Source organism: Erpetoichthys calabaricus, chromosome 11 (genome assembly GCF_900747795.2).
Source record: "Erpetoichthys calabaricus chromosome 11, fErpCal1.3, whole genome shotgun sequence".
Classification (NCBI taxonomy): domain Eukaryota; kingdom Metazoa; phylum Chordata; class Cladistia; order Polypteriformes; family Polypteridae; genus Erpetoichthys; species Erpetoichthys calabaricus.
Window position 1 is genome coordinate 12,485,275 of NC_041404.2, and position 23,195 is coordinate 12,508,469.

The window sequence follows — 23,195 nt, forward strand, 5'->3', positions numbered from 1 at the left end:
TGCCTTATTCAAGTTACACTGTATACAAGGTTTCATTTCTTATCATAATAAGTTTTTGCAGGCACAAAAAGCGCAAACGTCCATCCAGGAAACATAGGACACAAGGCAGGAACCCATTCTGGGCAGAGTGCCCAGCCGGTCCACCACAGTGCCTGTTCACACGGCCACATTCCAATGGCGTAGCTAGGGGGCGGTCAGCCCCGGGCGGCACATTTTTGGGGGCGGCATTATTGGCCAAAAGGCTCAGTACAATTCGTGTGAAGGCAACAGGTTTGGGAAAAATATCACTCATGAATGTAAAAAGTTAAATTCTCTGATTTTTATCCACAGATGATTCAAAATAATTTTCAGACTGTCCTTCTGTGACGGCATCAGAAATTTATGAGGCAATAACAAAAATAAACATAAACATTACACCGATAATACTGTACAGTACACCGATAATAATTTCTAGGAAGATAAACAACTCATTTATAATTTATAATTTCGTTTCTTTATCAATCCGAATGCTTTCTTGGTCTGCGCAGAAAACATCCCCACCTATCAATTGTACACTACACTGGTTCTGGTTTTCGCAGCGTAATTATATTAAACTAATAAGAACACGGCTTATCAGTGCGTTTATACTTAATTTTTGTCTAGTTGATGCTTATAAATAATTATATGTGAAAAAATATTGCTGTTTCTCTATATATGAATAAATATATGCAAAACGTATCTTAATTTTTCTCTGTACGTAATTTTAATTTTCTATTTAAATAGGTTGACATATTCAGATATGTTGGAGTGCTGCAAATTGAAGCACCGCACCGCCCCGCCCCGAACTCTATCTACGCCACTGTCACAATCATTGTTTGGCAATAGGGAGATGGCATAATAAAATCAGACAATATAGGCATGCTGCAGGGAGCTTGAACCTGTTCAGGTGGACTTTGGAATGATTCATTAGATGTAAGGGGCTTCCTAGATGGTTTTAAAAAACTTTTTATTGTTAGTAAAGTGTTACAGAATTGTCTGAATATACCCATTGCATAACTAGGTACATCTGCTAGACTCCTTTTTACACAGTATTCAACTGCCAAACAAGAGCATGTATCTCTTCTTGTGCCAATCTTAATCCCACATTCCAGTTACTTCCTAACTTCTTCGAAAACACTAAAACATATTCCCAAGGAAGGCATATCTTGAGTTCTCAGCAGATGTGAAAATAAAATTTAACAGCCTGTGAATGTTCATTACTGATTCCTTGTATGGCACAAAAACTTTCATAAAAGTGACTTTAAAATGCGTTTCACCATGAAATGCCTTTTTGAGTGGCAACTGTGTGTGCAGTCAGAGACAGATTGTTTACTACAGCACCGCAGTAGTAAACATCCATCCATCCATTTTACAACCCGCTGAATCCGAACACAGGGTCACGGGGGTCTGCTGGAGCCAATCCCAGCCAACACAGGGCACAAGGCAGGAACCAATCCCGGGCAGGGTGCCAACCCACCACAGGACACACACAATCACACCCACACACCAAGCACACACTAGCGCCAATTTAGAATCGCCAATCCTCCTAACCTGCATGTCTTTGGACTGTACTTCAAATTCACTGCAGAATAAATAGCAAATATTTACTGTGACTTTTGATTTAACTACCATGTTAGAATGTTTTTGGGTGAGGGGCGTCTAACAATAAATATATCCCTGACAAGGGGCAAATCAGGAGAACAAAGGGATAACATGCCATTGGACACCATCAGTCTGGAACAGTTGAGCTTCTGACTGAAAGTTATTGTTTGCTTGGGAAGGTGGACAAACCACTTTTCACAACCCAACAGACTTTCTACAAGTGATGACTGCAAAGTATTACGGTGGGTGTGAGAATGAATGTTTCCTGCAAACTTGTATTCAAATTCAGGATTAGTTTTTGCCTAACACCTGATGATGTTGGCAGGATAGACTTGGAATTTCTGTAAGTTTGTGTAATATCCAGTCTCCAAATGGCACTGAGTCCATTGCAGGGCTACTCAAAATCATACAGTGGCAGATCAGATTTGCTATAAATTAAGAGGAAACTGAATCATTTGCAAACATAGTACAGAAACACAAGGGGAATATGTAAACACCTCACAGAGCAGTGCGGTAACAATGCTGTTACCTGGAAAAAGTTTGTAATATTCACGGAAATCTATGGAACCCGTGTTCTTTTGAGGCTCAATCCTTCTTTATATTCAAGTACAGACTGAATGTTTACCAGTCTTCTTTAGTATTTTTGTAATTTTATGAGTTCCTTTAATTAAGAGAGATATTTCAGTAACCACAATACTTTATACTGTACTAATCTCATTTTTAAGCTGTAAACATTCCATCTTTATCAGTTTATACTGTGCTGTTGCTTTATGTATCTTTATCGAGTTGTATGTTTGTTTGTAGTTTTACAGTCGAACTTTGTGTTATTTGAATAACTCCTTTTGTCTGTTTAAAAGTAGTTAGGCATACTTTTAAGTTCTTCCTAGTCTTTCAGAGTTGTATTTTTTTTGTTTGATTTTACTGTACTGGGTTGTTTGTATAATTAGTATCATATTGTTATCTTATTGGCTCTTGTATTAGTGCATGCTGTTAATGTCACTATACAAAATAAAGACAGATTTGTTACATAAATTCTTCATTTGAGCAGTAATAAGCAAATTCTATTGTTTACATTGGCCTACAGGATAGGTCATTTAGCTTAGTTATGACAGAACAAAGTATTCCTGTTGAGAATTAAATTGGTTGTTTAAAATAATGTAGCTTAAAAAACATTATAAAGCAGCATTATAGTGCAGTAGTCATCCCTGACACCCCTCAGCTCCACAGTTCTAGACTCAAACTCACCCCATACACTGATTACTTTTCCTTTACTTTTTGGCTTTCCATTTCATATTCCATATCTGGTTAACTGGCAGCTCTAAATTGTCTGTCTATGAGAGTTAGTGATTGTGTCTTCCAAAGGACTGGCTCGCTGTCCATGGGTGGTTCTCACTTTATGCCCAGTGCTGCTGGAATTGGCTGATAAGTGAGGCAGTGAAGTGGATAAGTGAAATAAGAAAAAGATTTAAGAAATGTTAAATCAGCATTTATGTATCAATATTCAATTATGTAAAAATATGTAACAAATGCCACTTATGAAGAGTGGCCTGTTAAATTTCTATACCAAAGAAGGTTGGGGTAAAAGGATCTAAAAAAAGCCAGCACCCTCACCACACCTCCCCCTTGCCAATTTCCATCCCTTTTCAAGAAATCTCTTGTTAATATACAACAAACCATAAAAGCTAATTAAAGTTTTAACTATTGTAATAAAATATAAATAAAGACAAATAACATAAAACATACATTCAGCCAAATGATCCCCACACACCCCACAAAATTATTACTGCAAATAACTTTGTGCCTGTTTCTTAATGACTTCTATAGTAAAACTGCAGGAATAGTTCACACAAAACACAAAATGTCTGGATTTGAAATTAATGGTGCCAAATGCAATATGGGAAAGGGCCAGCAAAGCTGGCTGAAGTGTGTGCAACCAGCTCCATCCCTGACATGAAAAACTGGTACTGCATCACCGGGTTAAGCACTGGTCAGCTCCTATTTGCCCTATCAAGAAAGAGTCCATAAGAAGCTGCTTACTAAATGTGCCACCTGGGGTGGACATCATTCCCATTCCGAATAACTCCACTGATGATATGCCAGCCTTTCATCGGTTTGGGAAGTTGTTAAACAAAGCCGCTGCCAATAGAACATAAATCTGCTTCTAGAACATAAATGATTCTGAAGTGAATCCTTGTCCCTGTCGATCATCTTTCTTTTCCTTGCTGTTCTACAGTCATTTTAAAGGACTTCTGGTATCACCAAAACTAGTGTCAATGGCAAACCCTAGTATCGGGCTTAGAAACAATAACAGTGAATGACTGATGTTAAGTACTGCCCCACCTTCTCCCAAATCAGAACAGCAGAATAAAATGATAGCACAGGTAACAGAAAAAAATGTACAATGTGGCTGGGCTACAAGTACAACTTGTCCATAAAAATTGTGAGCTGTGGAATGTAAGAAATGATGGGGGCACAGATTCCTTTACACGAAGCAGTAAATATTCTTAACTAACTTGTTAATTAATATGTACTGTGCGGTTATCTCAAAATATTTAAAAGGCACTTGAATTATTGAAGGTACTAATCAGGACACTACTGTATATTTTAGATTACCCCATGTGGTTTGTAGTGATGGTTGAGAAACACTTTTAATATCATGTATTAGTGAAAAGCAGAAATATTTTAGCCAAAAATGTTTTTTTACATGTTGTGAGTATACAACTGGATGACTTGACATGTGGGTTATATGACATGAGTAACGAGATATTTTCAGTGACTTTTTTGATTTTGCTTGGTGTTGTCTATAAATGCTTATTTTATCCGCTTTGTTATTTCCATTTTCCATAAAAACATGAGATTAAAGATTTTTCTTGGCTATCAGTACAAATCACATGGGGTAAGTAACTTAAAAAAAAAAAAAAAAATATATATATATATATATATATATATATATATCCATCCATCCATTTTCCATATTATTTATTTTTTTTTTTTGGGTGGAGTATTCCTTTAAATTGTCCACTGTTTGATTTTTCTGTTTATTGAGAAAAGTACCAGCAGTTTGCATTTAAGTCATGGAATGCTGCATTTATTGCAATGTTCTGATATCTTGGATTGCAGACTGTTACCTCCTTTAAATACTTCAATCATGTCACCCCATAATCTCAGTTTTCTTAAGCTGAAAAAGTTCAACACCTTCAATCTCTTCTTATAGCACATACAATGCCTAGATCACCTTAGTTGCTCTTCTCTGGACTTCCACTACCTCTGCTTTGTCTTTTTTGTACACCCCATTTTCAAAAAGATGGGACATTATGTAAAATGTAAATAAAAACAGAATGCAATGATTTGTAAATTATTTAAACTCATATTTCATTGAAAAAAGAAGAGAGACCATGTATCAAATGTTGAAACTGAGAAACATTATTTTTTATGAAAAATACATGCTTGTTTTGAATTTCATCCCAGCAACACATTTCAAAAAGTTGGTACAGGGGAATATTTAGCACTGTGTTGCCTTGTCTCTTCTGTTAATAACACTCTGCAAACATTTGGGTACTGAGCAGACCAAGTGCTGTAGTTTGGTAAAGTGACATTTTGTTCCATTATTGCCTGATAAGTGATATAAGCTGCCCAACAGTTAAGGGTCTCGTTTGTCATGGTTTTTGGTTCATAATGTGTAAAATGTTTCTAATTGGTGATAGGTCTGGACTGCTGGCAGGCCAGTTTAGCATCTGGACTCTTTTACTATGCAGTTATACTGTTGCAATACATGCCAACAGCAGTTTGGCATTGTCTTGCTGAAATAAGCAAGGGTTTACCTCAGAAACACATCATCAACACAACTGTGTAATAAGCAAACCTACCCCTTTAAGAATGTTATATAGAGTGCTGTGCAGATCACCCTGATAGGTAAGATGATTCCAAACAGGAAAATGAGATGGGAAGAAACTCTGTCCTGCTTGCTGTTCCACTCTAAGCAAACAAAGCACAAAAGAAGCTGTAGTTTTCAAGAGAGGTGAATTCCTGCAGTCAAATATATTTGAGTAGCAGAACATTTACAAGCCTTTTGCTGAATAAGAGGTGCATAATTGTCCACACAAATAATAATCTATCTATCTATCTATCTATCTATCTATCTATCTATCTATCTATCTATCTATCTATCTATCTATCTATCTATCTATCTATCTATCTATCTATCTATCTATCTATCTATCTATCTATCTATCTATCTATCTATCTATCTAATGGTAAGGGTTGTCTGTTATGCAAAAACTTGCACAATCATAGTCTTTATTAATACCTTATGCTGTGGCATACACAGTGTGACCCACGGTTTCATAATGTTAGATTGTGTAGGTGCGAGTAGCTGCAAAAAACGGTTCCACAGAAGAGCGCATGGTTTCTTTTCTAGGCACGCACAGGGCCGTGTAGCTACACAATTCAGGAGGCATGTGGTCGCCCACACTAGGATCCACACACCAGGGGCCTTATGCATAACGCTGTGAGTAGAATTCGCACTAGAATATGACGTAAGCATAAAAGTCGAAATGTGCTTACGCACAGAAAAATCCAGATGTAGGAATCTGTGCGTACACAAACTTCCACATTCTTCCGCTACATAAATCCCGATCAGCGTGAAAAGTAACGCTCGTGCACGCGCCTGCTGTCCCGCCCCAATTCCTCCCAGTATTACGCCTCTGAAAATGCAAAGCAATATAAATAGCCCTTAAGCTCAGTGTTCTGTGAAAAGACAATGGGAAAAGCAAGAGGGAAAATGGAAGAATTTCAGTGAATACCAAGTGGAGGCAAGGAAAAACATACTATTTGTTGGTTTAAACAGTGATATAAACAACAAAAGGAAGCTAATCGACTGACAGCGTGTTGGAGAAACTCGAAAGCTCAAGTTCACAAAGTCGCACAGTGCCCGAAATAAAAAAGAAGTGTCAGATATCAAAGTTGCCGTGAAAAGGCGAGACGTAGCCCACCATCTGAGTGTCATATGAAAGCTTATTAGGGTACAGAGAAAAAAAGGCACACAGTGGGGAAAAAGCATGAAATGTCAACTTCAATCTCAAAATTTCCACTTTAATTACGTAGTTTATTTTGTCATTAAAGTAGAACATCATAAACTTCATCTTAAAATCGTTTAATTAACCAGTTTCTTAAATCACATCGTAATTAAAGTAGCACATTAAATGCTTTGTTTTGTATGTGTTCTTCTATGTGCTCTATGTGTGTGAATCACTACGTGCTTCTTAAACCGGCTTTCTCTTCCTCCGACAGGACACAGAATCCATTACATTCGTGATATTACAGCTCTCTGAATAACTAAAATACTGAGATGTATACGTGATATCATTTTCATGATGATAAAAGTTAAAGCACGTTATTAAACATGGGAACACGGTGGCGCAGTGATTGTGCGCGACCTTCGATGAAATAATTTATTGCAGCAGTACTCAGGGGCGGCTGTAGGCTCGTGGCGGCCCTGGGCAAAGAAAGAATCGGTGGCCCCTTCGCCCGCCAATGTCAATATGGTATCTTATGCACGGCGAATGGCCACGTTCGTTGTGGACACTGCATAGCGCCTCGTGCTCATAATTTCGGTGTTTAACTTTTGCCGAAATTTGCCGATGCGTTTTTAGCTGTGTTGTTACAGAGCCGGCCTTAGGGCGAAGCAAACGAAGCGACCGCTTCGGGCCCACAGCTGGAGGGGGCCCACTGCGCCCAAGGTTTTTTTACGTCTGAGTAGTCTGGCATTGATTTCAATTGAGCAAGAGATAGTCGAATCTCTTGATTATTCTGAACTTATTCATGAGTTTGCCAGTGCCAAGGTTCGAAAAGTGTCTTTTGTGTGAAATAGATTTCAATATCTGCTGGTAAGTTATTTTATACGGAAATCTGAATATCTTGAAAGTATGAAAACAAGCTTTAAAACCAAGTAAAAATGTAAAAACAAAATAATGTGGATCTTATCTTCATAAAATAAAAAAAATATATAAAAAATATAAAAAGCAAAAAAAAAAAAAGTGCTTGGCCTAGCTATTTACCTCCACGTGCTGCCTGGTGGAAACAGCAAAAGCTGGCAAAAATGTAGCTTTATCTGTTAATGTATTGTCACTAAAGACATTTATGCGGGCCCACTCCGACCTCCATCACTCATACCCTTCACTCAGGGCCTTGTACGACAGTCTGCGCTGACAGCCTGCAAATTTGGCTCCTGTCAGTGTGTTACGGTTACGGTTGACAGTGTCAAACGGATATCGTCAAAAAGTGATGGTTGTAGATGCCGGGAAAACACATTTCTGCAGCTCAGAATGCAGGAAATTGCTTCGCGGCCGGAGCTCTGCCCCGGACCCCCTAGCTGCAGGGGTCGGTATCAGTTTGCTTTGGGCCCGAATTTGTCTAGGGCCAGCTCTGGTCGTTATTTTCTCCTTCTGTTTTATATTCAACTAGCAAAATACCCACGCTTCGCAGCGTGCTTTAAAATTTTTATTAAGAAGAAAAGTAAACCTTTTTAAGCTGAAGGAAAATATACCAATAATTATCTGTTAAGGATCTCTTTGTATACCACGTTGTCAGTTCGGCCCTCCGGTTGTAATATGACCAAGCTGCACGCTGAGCTTACTCTTGAGCATGCAACGTATAGTTGGCCATGTGAAAAGCAATCTTTCCTCAAATCAATGCCAACCTTTTGCAGGGTCTGTCCCTGAGACTTATTAATTGTCATTGCGAAGCAGAGCCTTACTGGAAATTGGAGGCGTTTCAATTGAAATGGGTTTCATCGATAACTTCGCATCCAGCTTTTGAGAGTTTAAACATTCATAAACATCAAAGTGTCCACTACTCAAATCGTCACCTGTCAATCTAAGATGTTTAAGAGGCATTGGCGGTTGTCCAAAGGTGTAAAATATTTGGCCATTTTGGTACACTTGAAAGCGACAACCGAACAATTAAGCGGCAGCCATCAACTCACATGCAGAACCATAGGTGAAAGGCTTAAGCATTTCACTCTTATAGTGCTCCTGTGTAGTATAATTATCTCCTGTACCGTCATCAGTCCACACCTTGAACCTGTCCCAGTCATTCAATACATAAGACACAATGTTCCTCCGGATATCAAGAGTGAGCCTGATATGGCTGTGCAATATGTAACACAGAGAATGGAAAAGGCAGTTGCCATCTCCGGGCATGGAAACCACTCGGTAAGTGACAATTCTTTGATCGATGGTGATCACCTCGATAGACATGTTAATAGGGGTATGGATGGAATGATAAAGGAAATGGGTACCTGAACAATGTAAACTAAGTCTAAAATACCTACACAATAACTATAATCGTAATAAATGAACAATAAAACAGCGGAGAAGCCGTGGATTAAATAAAAAGGCTGCAGTTATCAGCAGGGAGACGTGAATACCGTGGCGAAGCAAGGAAGGGAATGAAGAGACCAGAGTGACGGACGGCCTTATATAGGCAGGCAGCCAACTACGTGGGAGGCATGGGGATGGGGGACCCAATGCCGCCTCACACGGCGACCGAGCTGCAGGCTATGTACGTAAGTAGGATTCAGTTAGCATTGGGAACCCACATACCAAATTTCTTGAAGATGGGCTCATAAGTAACAAAGACCGTTGGAAAGTTCAATATGGCAGCCGACAGTGGCGTCATACCACCGAAATAAGTACATACATCAGTTTCGGTTAGCGCAGGGAAGTTGCCTACCAAATTTCGTGAAGATGGGGCCATAAATAAGGAAGTTTAACATGGCGGACGTTGTCGACCGTTATGACTGTTACGCGTAGAATTTCGAAATGGAACCTGCTTAACTTTTGTAAGTAAGCTGTAAGGAATGAGCCTGCCAAATTTCAGCCTTCTACCTACACAGGAAGTTGGAGAATTAGTGATCAGTGAGTCAGTGAGGGCTTTGCCTTTTGTTAGTATAGATATATATTGGCGTGGCGGCCCCTGGGATTTGGCGGCCCTGTGCAGGTGCACAGTTTGCACATGCCTAAGGCTGCCCCTGCAGTACTGTCTCTTTCAAACGTACTAACCTCCAATTCCTGTCCTTCCTTTTCTTTCTCCAAGTAACGAATCGCCACACAATCAGCTCTGTAATAGACGTTAAGCCATCTGTAAGCTTATAACGCAGATTCTTGAAAACTTTTAAGGAACATTGAAATATCTTCGTAGTACATGTTTAATTAGTCTATCGTTCATGCCTGCCCCAGCGAAGCATACAGTGCTTTTATCTGTATAATATAATAAACATATTTTGCTGCATTTCATCTTAAAAATGATATTGTCATCATATGTAATACACGCTTTATAAAGTGGCTCAGGTTGTGCAATATTATAACTGTAGTGCAAGTTTACAGTGAGGTGATTGTACTTATAAGTCCAAACAGTTCTACAATGAGCAATTGATGGACTGATTGCGTTTAGAGCTCTTGGGATGAAACTTTTTCTGAACCGCGAGGTCTGTACAGGAAAGGTTTGAAGCATTTGTGGTGTGAGAAGCAGTTCAAATAGGAAGCATGGCTGAGGCAGCGTGTGCTTGATGCTGTATAACGATAATTCTCTTTCCAATCAGCTGCTCCGAGTGATGCAGTGAGAGTAATATGGAAAAAGATGATCTGCTATGGCAACCCCTAATGGGAGCAGCTGAAAGAAGAAGAAGAAGGTGCAGTGAGAGTAACAACGTTAAAGCAGTTACGGTATTTGGAATAGTTTGACCATTCCGTGGACCATTACATTGTTACTGGTTAATTACAATCAGATGCATTAAACTAATAAACAATATGCGGTGTCATGCACGAGCGCTTGGGGAGCCACGGAAGGACTCAATAGCGAGCGCGAAACCCGGTGCAAAAAGGGAATGGCGGGCATCTAACTTCTCTCGCTCTTTTTTTCCCAGAAAGAAGGAAACGCCGACACCCTAATACTCCCATAATAACAACACTTCCTCGTTCTCCTTCCCTCTGATGACATCACGTTTCCCAGAAGACCATTCATCTCCTTACCCAGCATTCCTCTGATTGGCTTCCGGTCCCCCACTATAAATGTTCCCCAGTTTCCCCGTTTTTTGTCGAATGTCGATGTGTACTGAACTAGTGCTGTTTTTTTGGTTTTCGCATACTGTACAGTATACGGGGCCGGAAGCCCCAACCCTTTATCTTGTCTCTGTGCTTAATTTTACAGCGGTTAATTTCAGTACAGGTACTTGTCGACTTACGACCGCGATTGGTTCAGACTGACTGGTTGTAAGTTGATCTGGACGTAAGTCGGCCTATGTTAATTTAAGGTAAGAATATTAGACTGGGTAATAATATTGTAATCATCTTAAAGTAATATTTTATCAACATTTTCTTACTTTCTAAGACAAACACAGCATACTACAGTACAATTTGTTTAATATGTGGAAAACGTACAAAACAAGAAATACTGTACTGTACATTTAATTCCTGGCACCACTGGTGCTTGGCTGCGGGTTGTCGATATCGCCTTCATCAGATCAGGCGAGGCTGCGGACGGGGTGATGGGAGGAGTTGCTCTTTTCATAAACATAGTGAGCTTCGTCTGAATTGTTTGTTTTTTTTTCTCTTCATAAATTTCGCAATAAGGACGAAATGTGTTGCGTGCCATCCGTTCAATCCTCGCAAATCGTTCAATATTTGGGTCCATTTTTTCAAAATGAGCGAGGAGTTTATTCAGTAGAGATAAATCTTCTGACAATCCCTTTGTAGTGAACATTCTTTGTGGCATCTCCTCCTCTTCGTCTTACTCCAATTCTCTTGTTTCTTCTTCTGCCACTCTTTCTTCTTCCAATTCTATCAGCTCTTCATTTATAAGTTCACCTGATTCCCGGTCTAGCAACTCCTCGACATCTTCCATTTCACATTACAATGAAAGGTCTTTTGACAGTTTCACTATTTCTTCACGAATCTCATCAAGTTCTTGTTCACTGTTAAATCCAGCAAAAGTATTTACATAACACTTAACACACTTCTTCCATACGCCATTCATACACTGTGAGTCGAGATTTCTTGCGGGGAGGGCTTCTGTTTTCTCTGATCTGAGTTCACCTCTGTTATAGCGCGTCTTTATTTGAAAAGAGCAGTGTCATATCGGGGCGAGTGTGAACGCTAACTTTGACAAGCATTATAAATTTACAGCGGTTGTTACAGACGTAAATCAAATGTATGTTTTTATTGTATAATATTAACAATAACAGCAGCTCTCTACTCAAAGCGGTAAACTCGAGAAGCTGCTAGCATCGAACCCAGAAGCTCTTGATTGGGAGTCAGCAGTTGTGTGTGGGAACTGTTAACATTTGAATGTGATGATTGTATATAAAACTTGTGCACGAACGAGACTGGGATAACTGTGGATGTGGATGTGAGTGGTGTGTGTGACTGAGAATGACTGGTGTGAAGCCTGAAGTCCAAATATCAAATAAACACTTTCACAAGTACAAGTATAACAGAACAAGTGCGCTTTTATTCAAGAAGAAAAAAGAAAGCAGGTTGCGGTAAGCAGTTGATGCGACTGCTTGCGTAGTGCAATCCTAAGAACTGCCCAATCAAGAGCTTCTGGGTTTGATGCTGGCAGCTTCTCAAGTTTGCCGTTTTGAGTAGAAAGCTGCTATTAGTGTTAATATTATAGGGTTATATGTTAGGGTTATATTATTATCGGAAATTGCCAAAACAACAAGACACAAACACACGTGGGGCAACACTGCTGCGTATATTTTTACTGCTGCGTAGCGAGACTTGAGAGTGCGGGAAACTGGCGCTGCCAACAGCTGGCGGGGGAAACAGTCAAACGCGTCGTAAAGTCGAACAGTCGTAACTTGCATAGGTCGTATGTCGACGAGTACCTGTATATTTATAAAGCCGTGTCAGGGACGTGGATCTGAAAAACAATGATAAATCACACAGGAACAGTAGCACTGCTTTGACGCTGGGTGCTGCCAGTCTGCAAAACCAAGCGGAGAACTTGCGTATGACAGGGTATGAGGTGCTGTGGAAATCTGTGTGGCTTTACGCCAAGTTTAGGTTTTATACATCGCGATTTGAACGTGGAAACGTTCTTATGCAACATTTCTGTGCATATGCACCGTTTATACATGAGGCCCCAGGACTGATGACAAAATGCATTTCAGACGTGTGCTAGTGGACCTTTGCAGCAACTCAGACTTGTCAAGTATAAATGGGCCTATATGCTCTGCTTGCAAAACTAAGCTATACACACCATTTGACTGCAAAAAATAACACAATGTGTAAGCTAGCCTCACCTTTGGCCAGAATGAGATAGCAAAACGTAAGATCAGGCTGAACGTACAGAAGAAGGGTGGGAATAAAACGTTTTACAACACATACAGTTAGGTCCATAAATATTTGGACAGAGACAACTTTTTTCTAATTTTGGTTCTGTACATTACCACAATGAATTTTAAATAAAACAACTCAGATGCAGTTGAAGTGCAGACTTTCAGCTTTAATTCAGTGGGGTGAACAAAATGATTGCATAAAAATGTGAGGCAACTAAAGCATTTTTTTAACACAATCCCTTCATTTCAGGGGCTCAAAACTAACTGGACAATTGACTCAAAGGCTATTTCATGGGCAGGTGTGGGCAAGTCCGTCGTTATGTCATTATCAATTAAGCAGATGAAAGGCCTGGAGTTGATCTGTGGTGTGGTGCTTGCATGTGGAAGATTTTGCTGTGAACAGACAACATGCGGTCAAAGGAGCTCTCCATGCAGGTGAAAGAAGCCATCCTTAAACTGCGAAAACAGAAAAAACCCATCTAAGAAATTGCTACAATATTACGAGTGGCAAAATCTACAGTTTGGTACATCCTGAGAAAGAAAGCAAGCACTGGTGAACTCAGCAACGCAAAAAGACCAGGACGTCCACGGAAGACAACAGTGGTGGTTGATAGTAGAATCATTTCCATGGTGAAGAGAAACCCCTTCACAACAGCTAACCAAGTGAACAACACTCTCCAGGGGGTAGGCGTATCGATATCCAAGTCTACCATAAAGAGAAGACTGCATGAAAGTAAATACAGAGGGTGCACTGCAAGGTGCAAGCCACTCATAAGCCTCAAGAATAGAAAGGCTAGATTGGACTTTGATAAAGAACATCTAAAAAAAGCCAGCACAGTTCTGGAAAAACATTCTTTGGACAGATGAAACCAAGATCAACCTCTACCAGAATGATGGCAAGAAAAAAGTATGGAGAAGGCGTGGAACAGCTCATTATCCAAAGCATACCACATCATCTGTAAAACACGGTGGAGGCAGTGTGATGGCTTGGGCGTACATGGCTGTCAGTGGCACTGGGACACTAGTGTTTATTGATGATGTGACACAGGACAGAAGCAGCCGAATAAATTCAGTGTTCAGAGACATACTGTCTGCTCAAATCCAGCTAAATGCAGTCAAATTGATTGGGCGGCATTTCATGATACAGATGGACAATGACCCAAAACATACAGCCAAAGCAACCCAGGAGTTTATTAAAGCAAAGAAGTGGAAAATTCTTGAATGGCCAAGTCAGTCACCTGATCTTAACCCAATTGAGCATGCATTTCACTTGTTGAAGACTAAACTTCAGACAGAAAGGCCCACAAACAAACAGCAACTGAAAGCCGCTGCAGCAAAGGCCTGGCAGAGCACTAAAAACGAGGCAACCCAGCATCTGGTGATGACCATGAGTTCAAGACTTCAGTTTGTCATTGCCAGTAAAGGGTTTTCAACCAAGTATTAGAAATGAACATTTTATATCCATCCATCCATCGTCTTCCGCGTATCCGAGGTCGGGTCGCGGGGGCAGCAGTTTGAGCAGAGATGTCCAGACTTCCCTCTCCCCGGCCACTTCTTCTAGCTCTTCCGGGAGAATCCCAAGGCGTTCCCAGGACAGCCGAGAGACATAGTCCCTCCAGCGTGTCCTGGGTCTTCCCCGTGGCATCCTCCCGGTTAGACGTGCCCGGAACACCTCACCAGGGAGGCGTCCAGAAGGCATCCTGATCAGATGCCCGAGCCACCTCTTCTGAGGAGCAGCGGCTCTACTCTGAGCCCCTCCCGGATGACTGAGCTTCTCACCCTATCTTTAAGGGAAAGCCCAGACACCCTGCGGAGGAAACTCATTTCAGCTGCTTTCAACATTTTATATACAGTTATTTAATTTGTCCAATTACTTTTGAGCCCCTGAAATGAAGGGATTGTGTTAAAAAATGCTTTAGTTGCCTCACTTTTATGCAATCATTTCATTCACCCCACTGAATTAAAGCTGACAGTCTGCACTTCAACTGCATCTGAGTTGTTTCATTTAAAATTCATTGTGGTAATGTACAGAACCAAAATTAGAAAAAAGCTGTCTCTGTCCAAATATTTATGGACCTAACTGTACACACTAGAAATGGCTCCATATTCTTTGCATCCATGAGAGCCTCTATTAATAATTCTCAATGAAACAGAATGAACTTCATCGCAAAACAAAGTGATGCACATCGTCATAAGAGGAACTATACCCTTTGCACAGCTTTCAGTGTGGCACCTTTTACCTGCTATGACTGCAGGACACAAAGTGTTGGTGAACAAACACCACAAACCTCAGCGTCGTCCTGAATTCATGATCCCTTTCACACACTGCTGCACATAACAAAGCGATAGATCTATCCAAACCCACACAGGAAATGCAAAACTGAACGATTTACCACACATCTACAGTATTAACATCTTATGTTTTATATTCATGGAAGCCTCTATTAATTTCATAGCCTGAAAATTGAGACGAATCTCCTCATTTGCTTACAAAATTAAATCATCTCATTCATGCGAAAAGCCATTACGCCCAAGGTTAGGTTGGGAGCATGCATTGATAGTGTATTGCTGCACCCACCACACGACAAACCACCTGGATTGGGACCTGAGTGCAGTGGGTGCTTTTTACAGTGGCTAGGGTGCCAGTCCATCCACCAACCCCCATGTTTTCCCTGTACGTTAGAGGACCTGCTTGCAGGGCTGGATGCAGATCAGTGTCATACCCAGGATGAAGCAATTGCAGGTCAAGGTCCTTGCTCAAGGGCCCAATGGAGCAGAGTCACTTCTAGCATTTATGGGATTCGAACAGGCAACCTTCTGATTGCAGACACAGATCCCCAAGTTGAATCGAATGTTTCTCTGTGGTTTTTAAGGGTATCGGCACATAAGTGACATACAGCCACTTTAAGCACTAACATCATTCAGCTTCTAGAAGTTTCAAAGTGCTTCTTCACCTCTTTTATACATGTTAAGCGTGGATCTAACACACAGCATTTGAGGCTTGTGCTTTTAAAGTTTCAGCATATTCTTGCATTGGTTCATGCTTGTATTTTCCTTGCTCTTTTCTCCTTTTTCATAATAATATTTCTCAATTTCTGGACTTTTCACATTATGCCACCTCTGCCTATGTTTTCCATTGCCTTTTATTTGAGGACCAGAAGCACACATACACAGGATCACCAGCTTCTTATCTTCACCATCTCTGGCAGACTTTTTTTGACAATCTTATAATGGTAGACTTCATCCCTTTCAAGTTCCCTTTATTACAGGACCCAAAGTCCACATGTTCAAGTAGTTATTTGTTAAAAAGAAGTTTGTCAGATACGCATTTACAAGTACATTATACTGATATCTGCCACAACTGTCATACTTTCTAATGATGTCATTATATGGATGTTTAGGTCACTGTTATAACTGTTTTGAAAAGTTCAAAGTATTAAACAACCAGGGCCAAGATCATTGTAGGAAATGAGGTCATCTACTGTCATGTACAAATGTAATAGAAAGAAAGATTTCATGTCAGGTCAAGTTGGGGAGCATTCACTGATACAGCACATTGCCACACTCAACACAATGAAACAGCTCGAGGTCCCGGATGGCAACCCTTCAGGCAGACACGCGGACCAGTCCCCCAAAGGAAATGACCAACTATCTGCCACAGCCAGGTGTTATGTGGGCATCCTCTTGGCCTGGTCCAGTCAACAATGAGGATTCTGTGAACTGGATCACACGCTGGGAATCGCACCCATGGCCATAGTGCTGTAATTGATGCTCCCTCACAATGCAGGTAATGTGCCTCATTCAGGACTCTGTGAGCAACCACTTGTTTGACACAAAGTCAAACATGAGCTGGATGAATTATGAAAGGCCTTATGATTCACCCCGAGTATTTTTTCAGTAAATGCAGGTTTTAAATTGCAGCCAGAATTCAGCAAAATTCTGAAACTGTTGCAGTTTAAGCCAGAAATCAAATAAATTTTCCCATGCAAACACCAAACTGGATTTAAAGTGTTCTGCTTCAGTCAATGCACGTTCAATCATTTTTTTATTTGGTAGCTCATGACAATAACAAAAGATACATTTAGTGTGAATACTCACTAAATGCGGTATCTTAAGCATACTGCACACAAACCCGATTTATACCACTTAACACCTGTGACACCACTACCCCTCCAAACACTCGTTTGCATAATCCACCAAAATTTAACAAGCATTATTCTTTGACCTTGAATTCTATCTAAAGTTATTATTCATGTGAGCCTAAAATTTTGTTGTTAATTCCTTCTACTAGAAACATTTGACTGTGTTTTCATGGCTTTTTTCTATAATAAAATACATTTCATACATTTTCAAACGCACCCAATCTAGTACAGGAGTAAAAGTATCTGCAGCCTAAAGGCCTCCACATCGGGCAGCACCAAGTGCAGGGCAGGGACCATTCATGAGCACACCTAAATGTACTCCTGTAGGGCAATAATGCTATGCTATGCTGCAATAATGTGTTGATAGTACTACTTGGACATTTTTAAAGATCTGAATGATTAGTGTTTTTATATAACACTCCTAACCAAATACTGACATGGCCTTAATAAATTCTCACACACAATTTCTAAACTTTTTATTTTGCTTATTATCTGAACCTAAACCTGTAAACCAGCTCCATTTCTTTTCACTCTTTTAAGTTTGTATAAATTATGACCAAACAAACTATAGTGCAGCAGCTGATAACTCATGTTTATTTTCACATTACTCACTCTAAACTAATCCATATTCTTTAGTATTTCCCATTAAGTGTATTTCTTCCTGTTGTAATTTACATTTTATTTAGTACACTTAGGTTCACAATGAAACATACTATATAATGTTTCACCATTCATTTACTGATTTTGCAACTCACCCCAGAATACTCACAATGGCAGATGACGACTCTCTGGTTCACATAAGCCTGTTGTTCACCTTTGACCCTTTTCTTTCCCCATGCAACGCAAAACATCATCATCATCATTTTTGCATAACTTTCAAGATTTGGGGTGAAGCACTTAATTTAAACTGGCTGAAATGTACCTAATTAACCTAGATGCTTTAAAAGTTTAAAATGCTAAAATACTATAATGGAGTGCTAAAAAACAAAACACTACAAAAGGTATTGACAAAAAACGTGCACCTCCCATTGGTACAAGTTCACAGGGTTCACTTAAGCATCTAATTTTCTTTTAGGACACCCCTGAGAATAGCCAGCTCAGACTGGAACCCTAGAATTTTACAAAACAAGGATGAACATTAAATTTTATGCAAGCCACATTCATAAATGTGTCATTAGCTTAAAAACCAGACAGAATGCCCCAGAATTAAAACAGTCATTTCCCTTACTTTCACAGTTAAAAGTTTTATTCATTCAACATTTCACATTACAAATATTTAAAAATTATGCATACTGTTATAAATAGTTGGCTGCAAACAATTAAATATTTTTTCCACTAGCACTTCTACAGACCAACTCTAGAAAAATTGATATTTATATTACATAACTTAATTAGAAAGAAAAATACAAAAATAGGAACTTATAAATGTGAAATGACATAATAAAAATTAATGTGATATCTTAAGTAAAAAATGCTATTAATAAATACAACAACCTTCCCATACACAGTTAAAAACTTGAAATTTTGCCATCAAGTAACATCATTAACAGACATATATTTAAATATCTTTTCCTTCTGAAAATGTGAACCATATATTGTTGAGCACAATATAGCAATTAGTAAAAACTAGACACTTTAACATTTTAAAAGCTTCACCTGAAAAATATAACAAAAATCTGATCAAAATTATAAAAATGAATTATACATTCCAATTAAAAATATACCAAGAAAACTGCTAAATACTTTATTGACCTAATTACAATGCTATCAATCACAGTAGCTTGAAATAAAGTAACAAAATAAGCAAATGAGCACAAAACCTTTAATGTTTTAAAAATAACTTCAATTATTTATATTAGTACAAATATTTTGATTTTTTTCCTTTTTCTTTTTTACAAACACCAGCATGAAAAGGATTACAATAACAGTAGAAAATGACTGTGAAAAACATATTAACATTTCTTAAAATGTCTGCAATTAAAAATGGCATTAAAGAATTACATTGCAAAGATTCTTTTCTGAAAAAATTTAAAAAAAAGTATTGCACATAACAACTTGAAGTTAACTTGCAACATATACCACATTCAAGTCTTAAATCCCCTTTCATGAAACACCTAGTTCTTCAATACAAAGGGGGTATAATATCAAGTCTTTCCAACAGTGTCCTTTACATTGCTCAGCTCCTGCACTGCAAAGAATTTTAGAGTTTTATTTGTGCATTCCGCAGAGGTCTGTGTATGGAGAAGGCATAGAGATTAACACATGGGGGTTTTTAAGAAATTAAAGTTTAGAAACACGTCTGTATCACGATCACAACAATCATCTGAAGAGCTAATTATTTCTGTATTTTCTTCATGCACGCTAAGGATTACAATATAATAATCTAGTTGGCAGTTCAATAATATATATTTGAAATTTAAAGTATTTAAAACACCTAACATCCATTCTTGTGATACAAGATACAGCCTAACATTTACCACTTGTGTTGTTTTTGCATTTCTGTGTCAGCTACCATTGGTGAGGGAGCCGAGAGCGTGTTACTTGAATGGAGTCAGGTGCTGAATGCATTAGGAAATAGCAAACATTCGCTTCTAACAACCGCTTATCATTTTCATGCTTTAAAAGATTTGATAGCTTAAAATCTTCCTCTTAGTTTAATGCAGCGTCTTCTTTTGTTAACAGATAAAGGATGTTCTACAGCATTATTGTTATGCTTCCTCTCCTCTACAGAGTGAAACTGCAACACGTGGCACGCTTGCTAATTTAAAAAGTTCCCTCAGCACTGAAATGTATAAAAAGCGGAGGTGAAAATAATATATATTAAAATCATTGCATTTTTAAAATGAAGTTTACCATATATGTAGATATCTCTCAGTAACAAAAGTACAAAAGCTACCCTTCACAATGTGAAAAATTGAGGTATTGCAAAAAGGAGTCTTTTCATTCGTGAAAAAAATATGCCTAAAATGACTGTTGGAAAAAAAGATATAGAAAAGTAGTGCATAATAAATGTATATATGTGCATGACAAAATAATTTAGCTAGAAAACACTGTACCAAAATCAGCAGGCCATGTATAAAATATTTTTTGTCATTAACTGCAAATTCTTCACAAAAGTTACACTACTAAAATTTTAACCCAACACACCTTCTACCATAAGCCATGGGAAGATGGTAGCAAAGCACCATCAGAAGGATACAGATCACATTTTTAATTGAGAAGTATTATGGGTACTCGGGTCCCTGACAAGCTCTATGTCTGCACAGTCCAGTCCTGCGCATGTTTTATGTCTGTGTTGCATCTTGTATATTAGCGTCACTACAGTCGACACTCCCTTGCCTGAAATATATACATTTTTATCTCTTAACACTCAAATTAAAAATCTAATGTTCCAGTGCGCTCTTCATTTTTGAGGCCAGTCTTTGGTTTGCTGGAGTCCTTCAGAACATCACCAGAAGGAAAATAAATATCATCCTGCCTCACTGCTGCACAACCATCTTTGGCTGGAGGTGCCTTGCTTGGGCAGCAGGGCACACACTTTTTATTGCAGCCCAAACTGGACTGAGTAACTGGCAAGTGGACAGAAATACTTGAAGCCAACCTGCAGAGCATGCACTGTGCATTACATGCCACACATTAACTACACGACAGCATGCATAACTGCCATTAAGCTGGCACTGGAGAGGTGACAGTGCTTGGGTTTTACTTATCTATTTTCTTCATGTAACATCGTGTTCTGCCATGTTTTGTCAGTATGTTTTCTTTCATTAAATAAATATATTAAAAATAAATAAAGGTACTGACAGGGGTGAAAAACATGCACAGGCAATGGCCTGAAATTCTCAGCCCTACACACATTATCCATTTGCCACAATGGAGCAGATGAGTGCAACACAAACCCTTGGCTGCCCCACTCGCACTTTTATGGTATCTCTTTCTGTTTCTCTAGGTCTGGCATGTCTTCATTTTGCTGTTTTTTTTACCATATGTAAATTTGTTCATTAAATAAAATAAATAAACATTGATTTCTGACCCCGCCAGTGTTTCAATCCATACAAATAAAGCGATTGGAAATGCATGAATAAAGTTCAAATTTGTGCTGATGCCTTTCCCTTTGACTGTTTCTTGTTTTACTTACAAGGGGAAACGACAAGCTCTGTACACCACACTCACAAACTTAGCAGCAAAGCTTGAGGTATTAGGTTTGCGTGTTGACATGGAGAACGAAAAACCAACAGCTGAAGAAAACAAAAAAAAGAAGTCCATCTGGGAAGCTGAATGTGAGCATCGTGTCAGGAGAAGATGGCGATGGTAAAGGAAATACCACAGGCTGCAGTCGTTTGCTTGCCAATTCTGCTCTAGCTTTGGTTAACTAGTGGGGCGTCTAAACTAAAAATTTTCTGATACAAAAATAAGCGCACCCTTTTCTCAAAAGAAAGCTCTAAGATTTCCATGTATTTTCTCTTATATAAAGGCATTATGTGTCAGAAGTTGGTAAAAGCAGCATAATGTTGCACTGCCAGATAAAACACCGGCAAAACAACAGTGTGCATACTCGTCCCTCACAAACTGACTGATGTGCACCAGGCCTGCTTTCATCACATTTAGGACTCTTCCATCTCCTCGAAGTGAAATTCATAACTGAGGGGGTCAGTGAAATGCAACTTTCAAAAAGCACTCTCTATAATATCTGAACTGGAGACAGAGGTAAACTGGATTACTGCTTAGTTTCTTTTCCCATTTCAATAAACTTTTCAAATATCTCTTTAAAGAAAATAGAAAAATCAAAAAGTAAATAGCAACAGAAAAGTGCATTTATCTGTATGACATTTGCAGCTCAAGACGACACAGTGTTCTTTCAGTTCCAGCGGAATGAGATGTGCCGTGGGCGGTCACCCCCCTCCTTTACCAGCGGCTTATGGAACTCCCTGCCAGCACGCGAGTGAATAGCAGCCCAGCAATATTCACAGTAATATTGGAGACAGGTAACATTGGCACAGAAGAATGGGGCGAACTTCCCACCACAGCGGGTCCCCTGACATTCATCACACAGCTGATCATCAAGGACATATGGCTTGACTTCCACCTACACAAAGAAAGAAAACACATTAGGTTATGGCTCATCAGACAGAGAGACTAAAACCATGTGAATTAGAATGTGCCAGAAATTTAGCCTGCTCTTAAAAGGGTGACTGTTTTTCAATTGAATTTGTAATGATGGCAGAAGTTTGAAGGCAGTCACACCATTAAAACCAACTTGGCAACAGTGTTTTACAGTTTTAATACACTTCAGGTCAACCTGAATTGTTACTCCATATAGCTTGGGAGCAAACACACAAGTGGCAAAAGTATAACAGTTGACTAACACAGGGGTTGGACAGTACAATTGTTATCCACTGTACACAAAGTGCAGTCTGAGTCCATTTTCTTTCTTTGCACATGTAATTTGTCAGAACGTATACACCGTATGTATGTATGTATGTGCGTGTATACGTACGTATGTGTGCATATATGTATACTATGACATCCACTAAGACCCCTCAGTGCCGAAATGCGGGTGTTGTCTGCCACGAGGCAATGGCAGGTTCACTGTTTTACAGAGGCAACTATGAGTTTGCAGCCCCGCTGTGCAACACGTCCATCGGCCAAGGGTTGATGCATGGAGGAGTACTGTAATCCGGCCACTGACCTGGCCCACTTTTTCTTTTCTGTCCCCCCCGCCTCCAGTATGACCCGATCCCAGTCGATGATCTGCAGCCGCGGGGACTGACCTGACGAAGATGACCATCTATTCCTGAACTGAAGGAGGGTGTCAAGCCAGGACGACTGATAATGTAACTGCTTGTTTGCTGTGTTGGTGTGTACTGAAGTTGTAGCTCCCGTAAATACCCCTGCTGTTCCTGGTTTGAACTGAATAAAGCTGGTTTTCCTGAAACCTGTGGATTCAGCCTCATTTTTTGGATACAAGACAATGACTAATGCGTCATAATACACACACACATACATACATACACATAATATATATATATTTTTTTCACACACACATTCATAAACATACACATATATATGCATTCCATGTTCATAGAGTCAGTTTT

The 23,195-nt window shown here is 39.3% G+C and overlaps 1 protein-coding gene across 1 annotated transcript in view; it reads right to left on the reverse strand.

Annotated features, from left to right (window-relative positions):
• Positions 1–18,328: 18,328 nt before the first annotated feature.
• Positions 18,329–23,195, reverse strand: part of cpeb4b (cytoplasmic polyadenylation element binding protein 4b) — a 97,523-nt gene continuing 92,656 nt past the window's right edge. Inside the window, exon 10 of the mRNA XM_028812687.2 lies at positions 18,329–22,186. Coding sequence (XP_028668520.1) covers positions 21,959–22,186 — 228 coding nt within the window. The 3' untranslated portion in view covers positions 18,329–21,958. The remainder of the gene's footprint in view (positions 22,187–23,195) is intronic.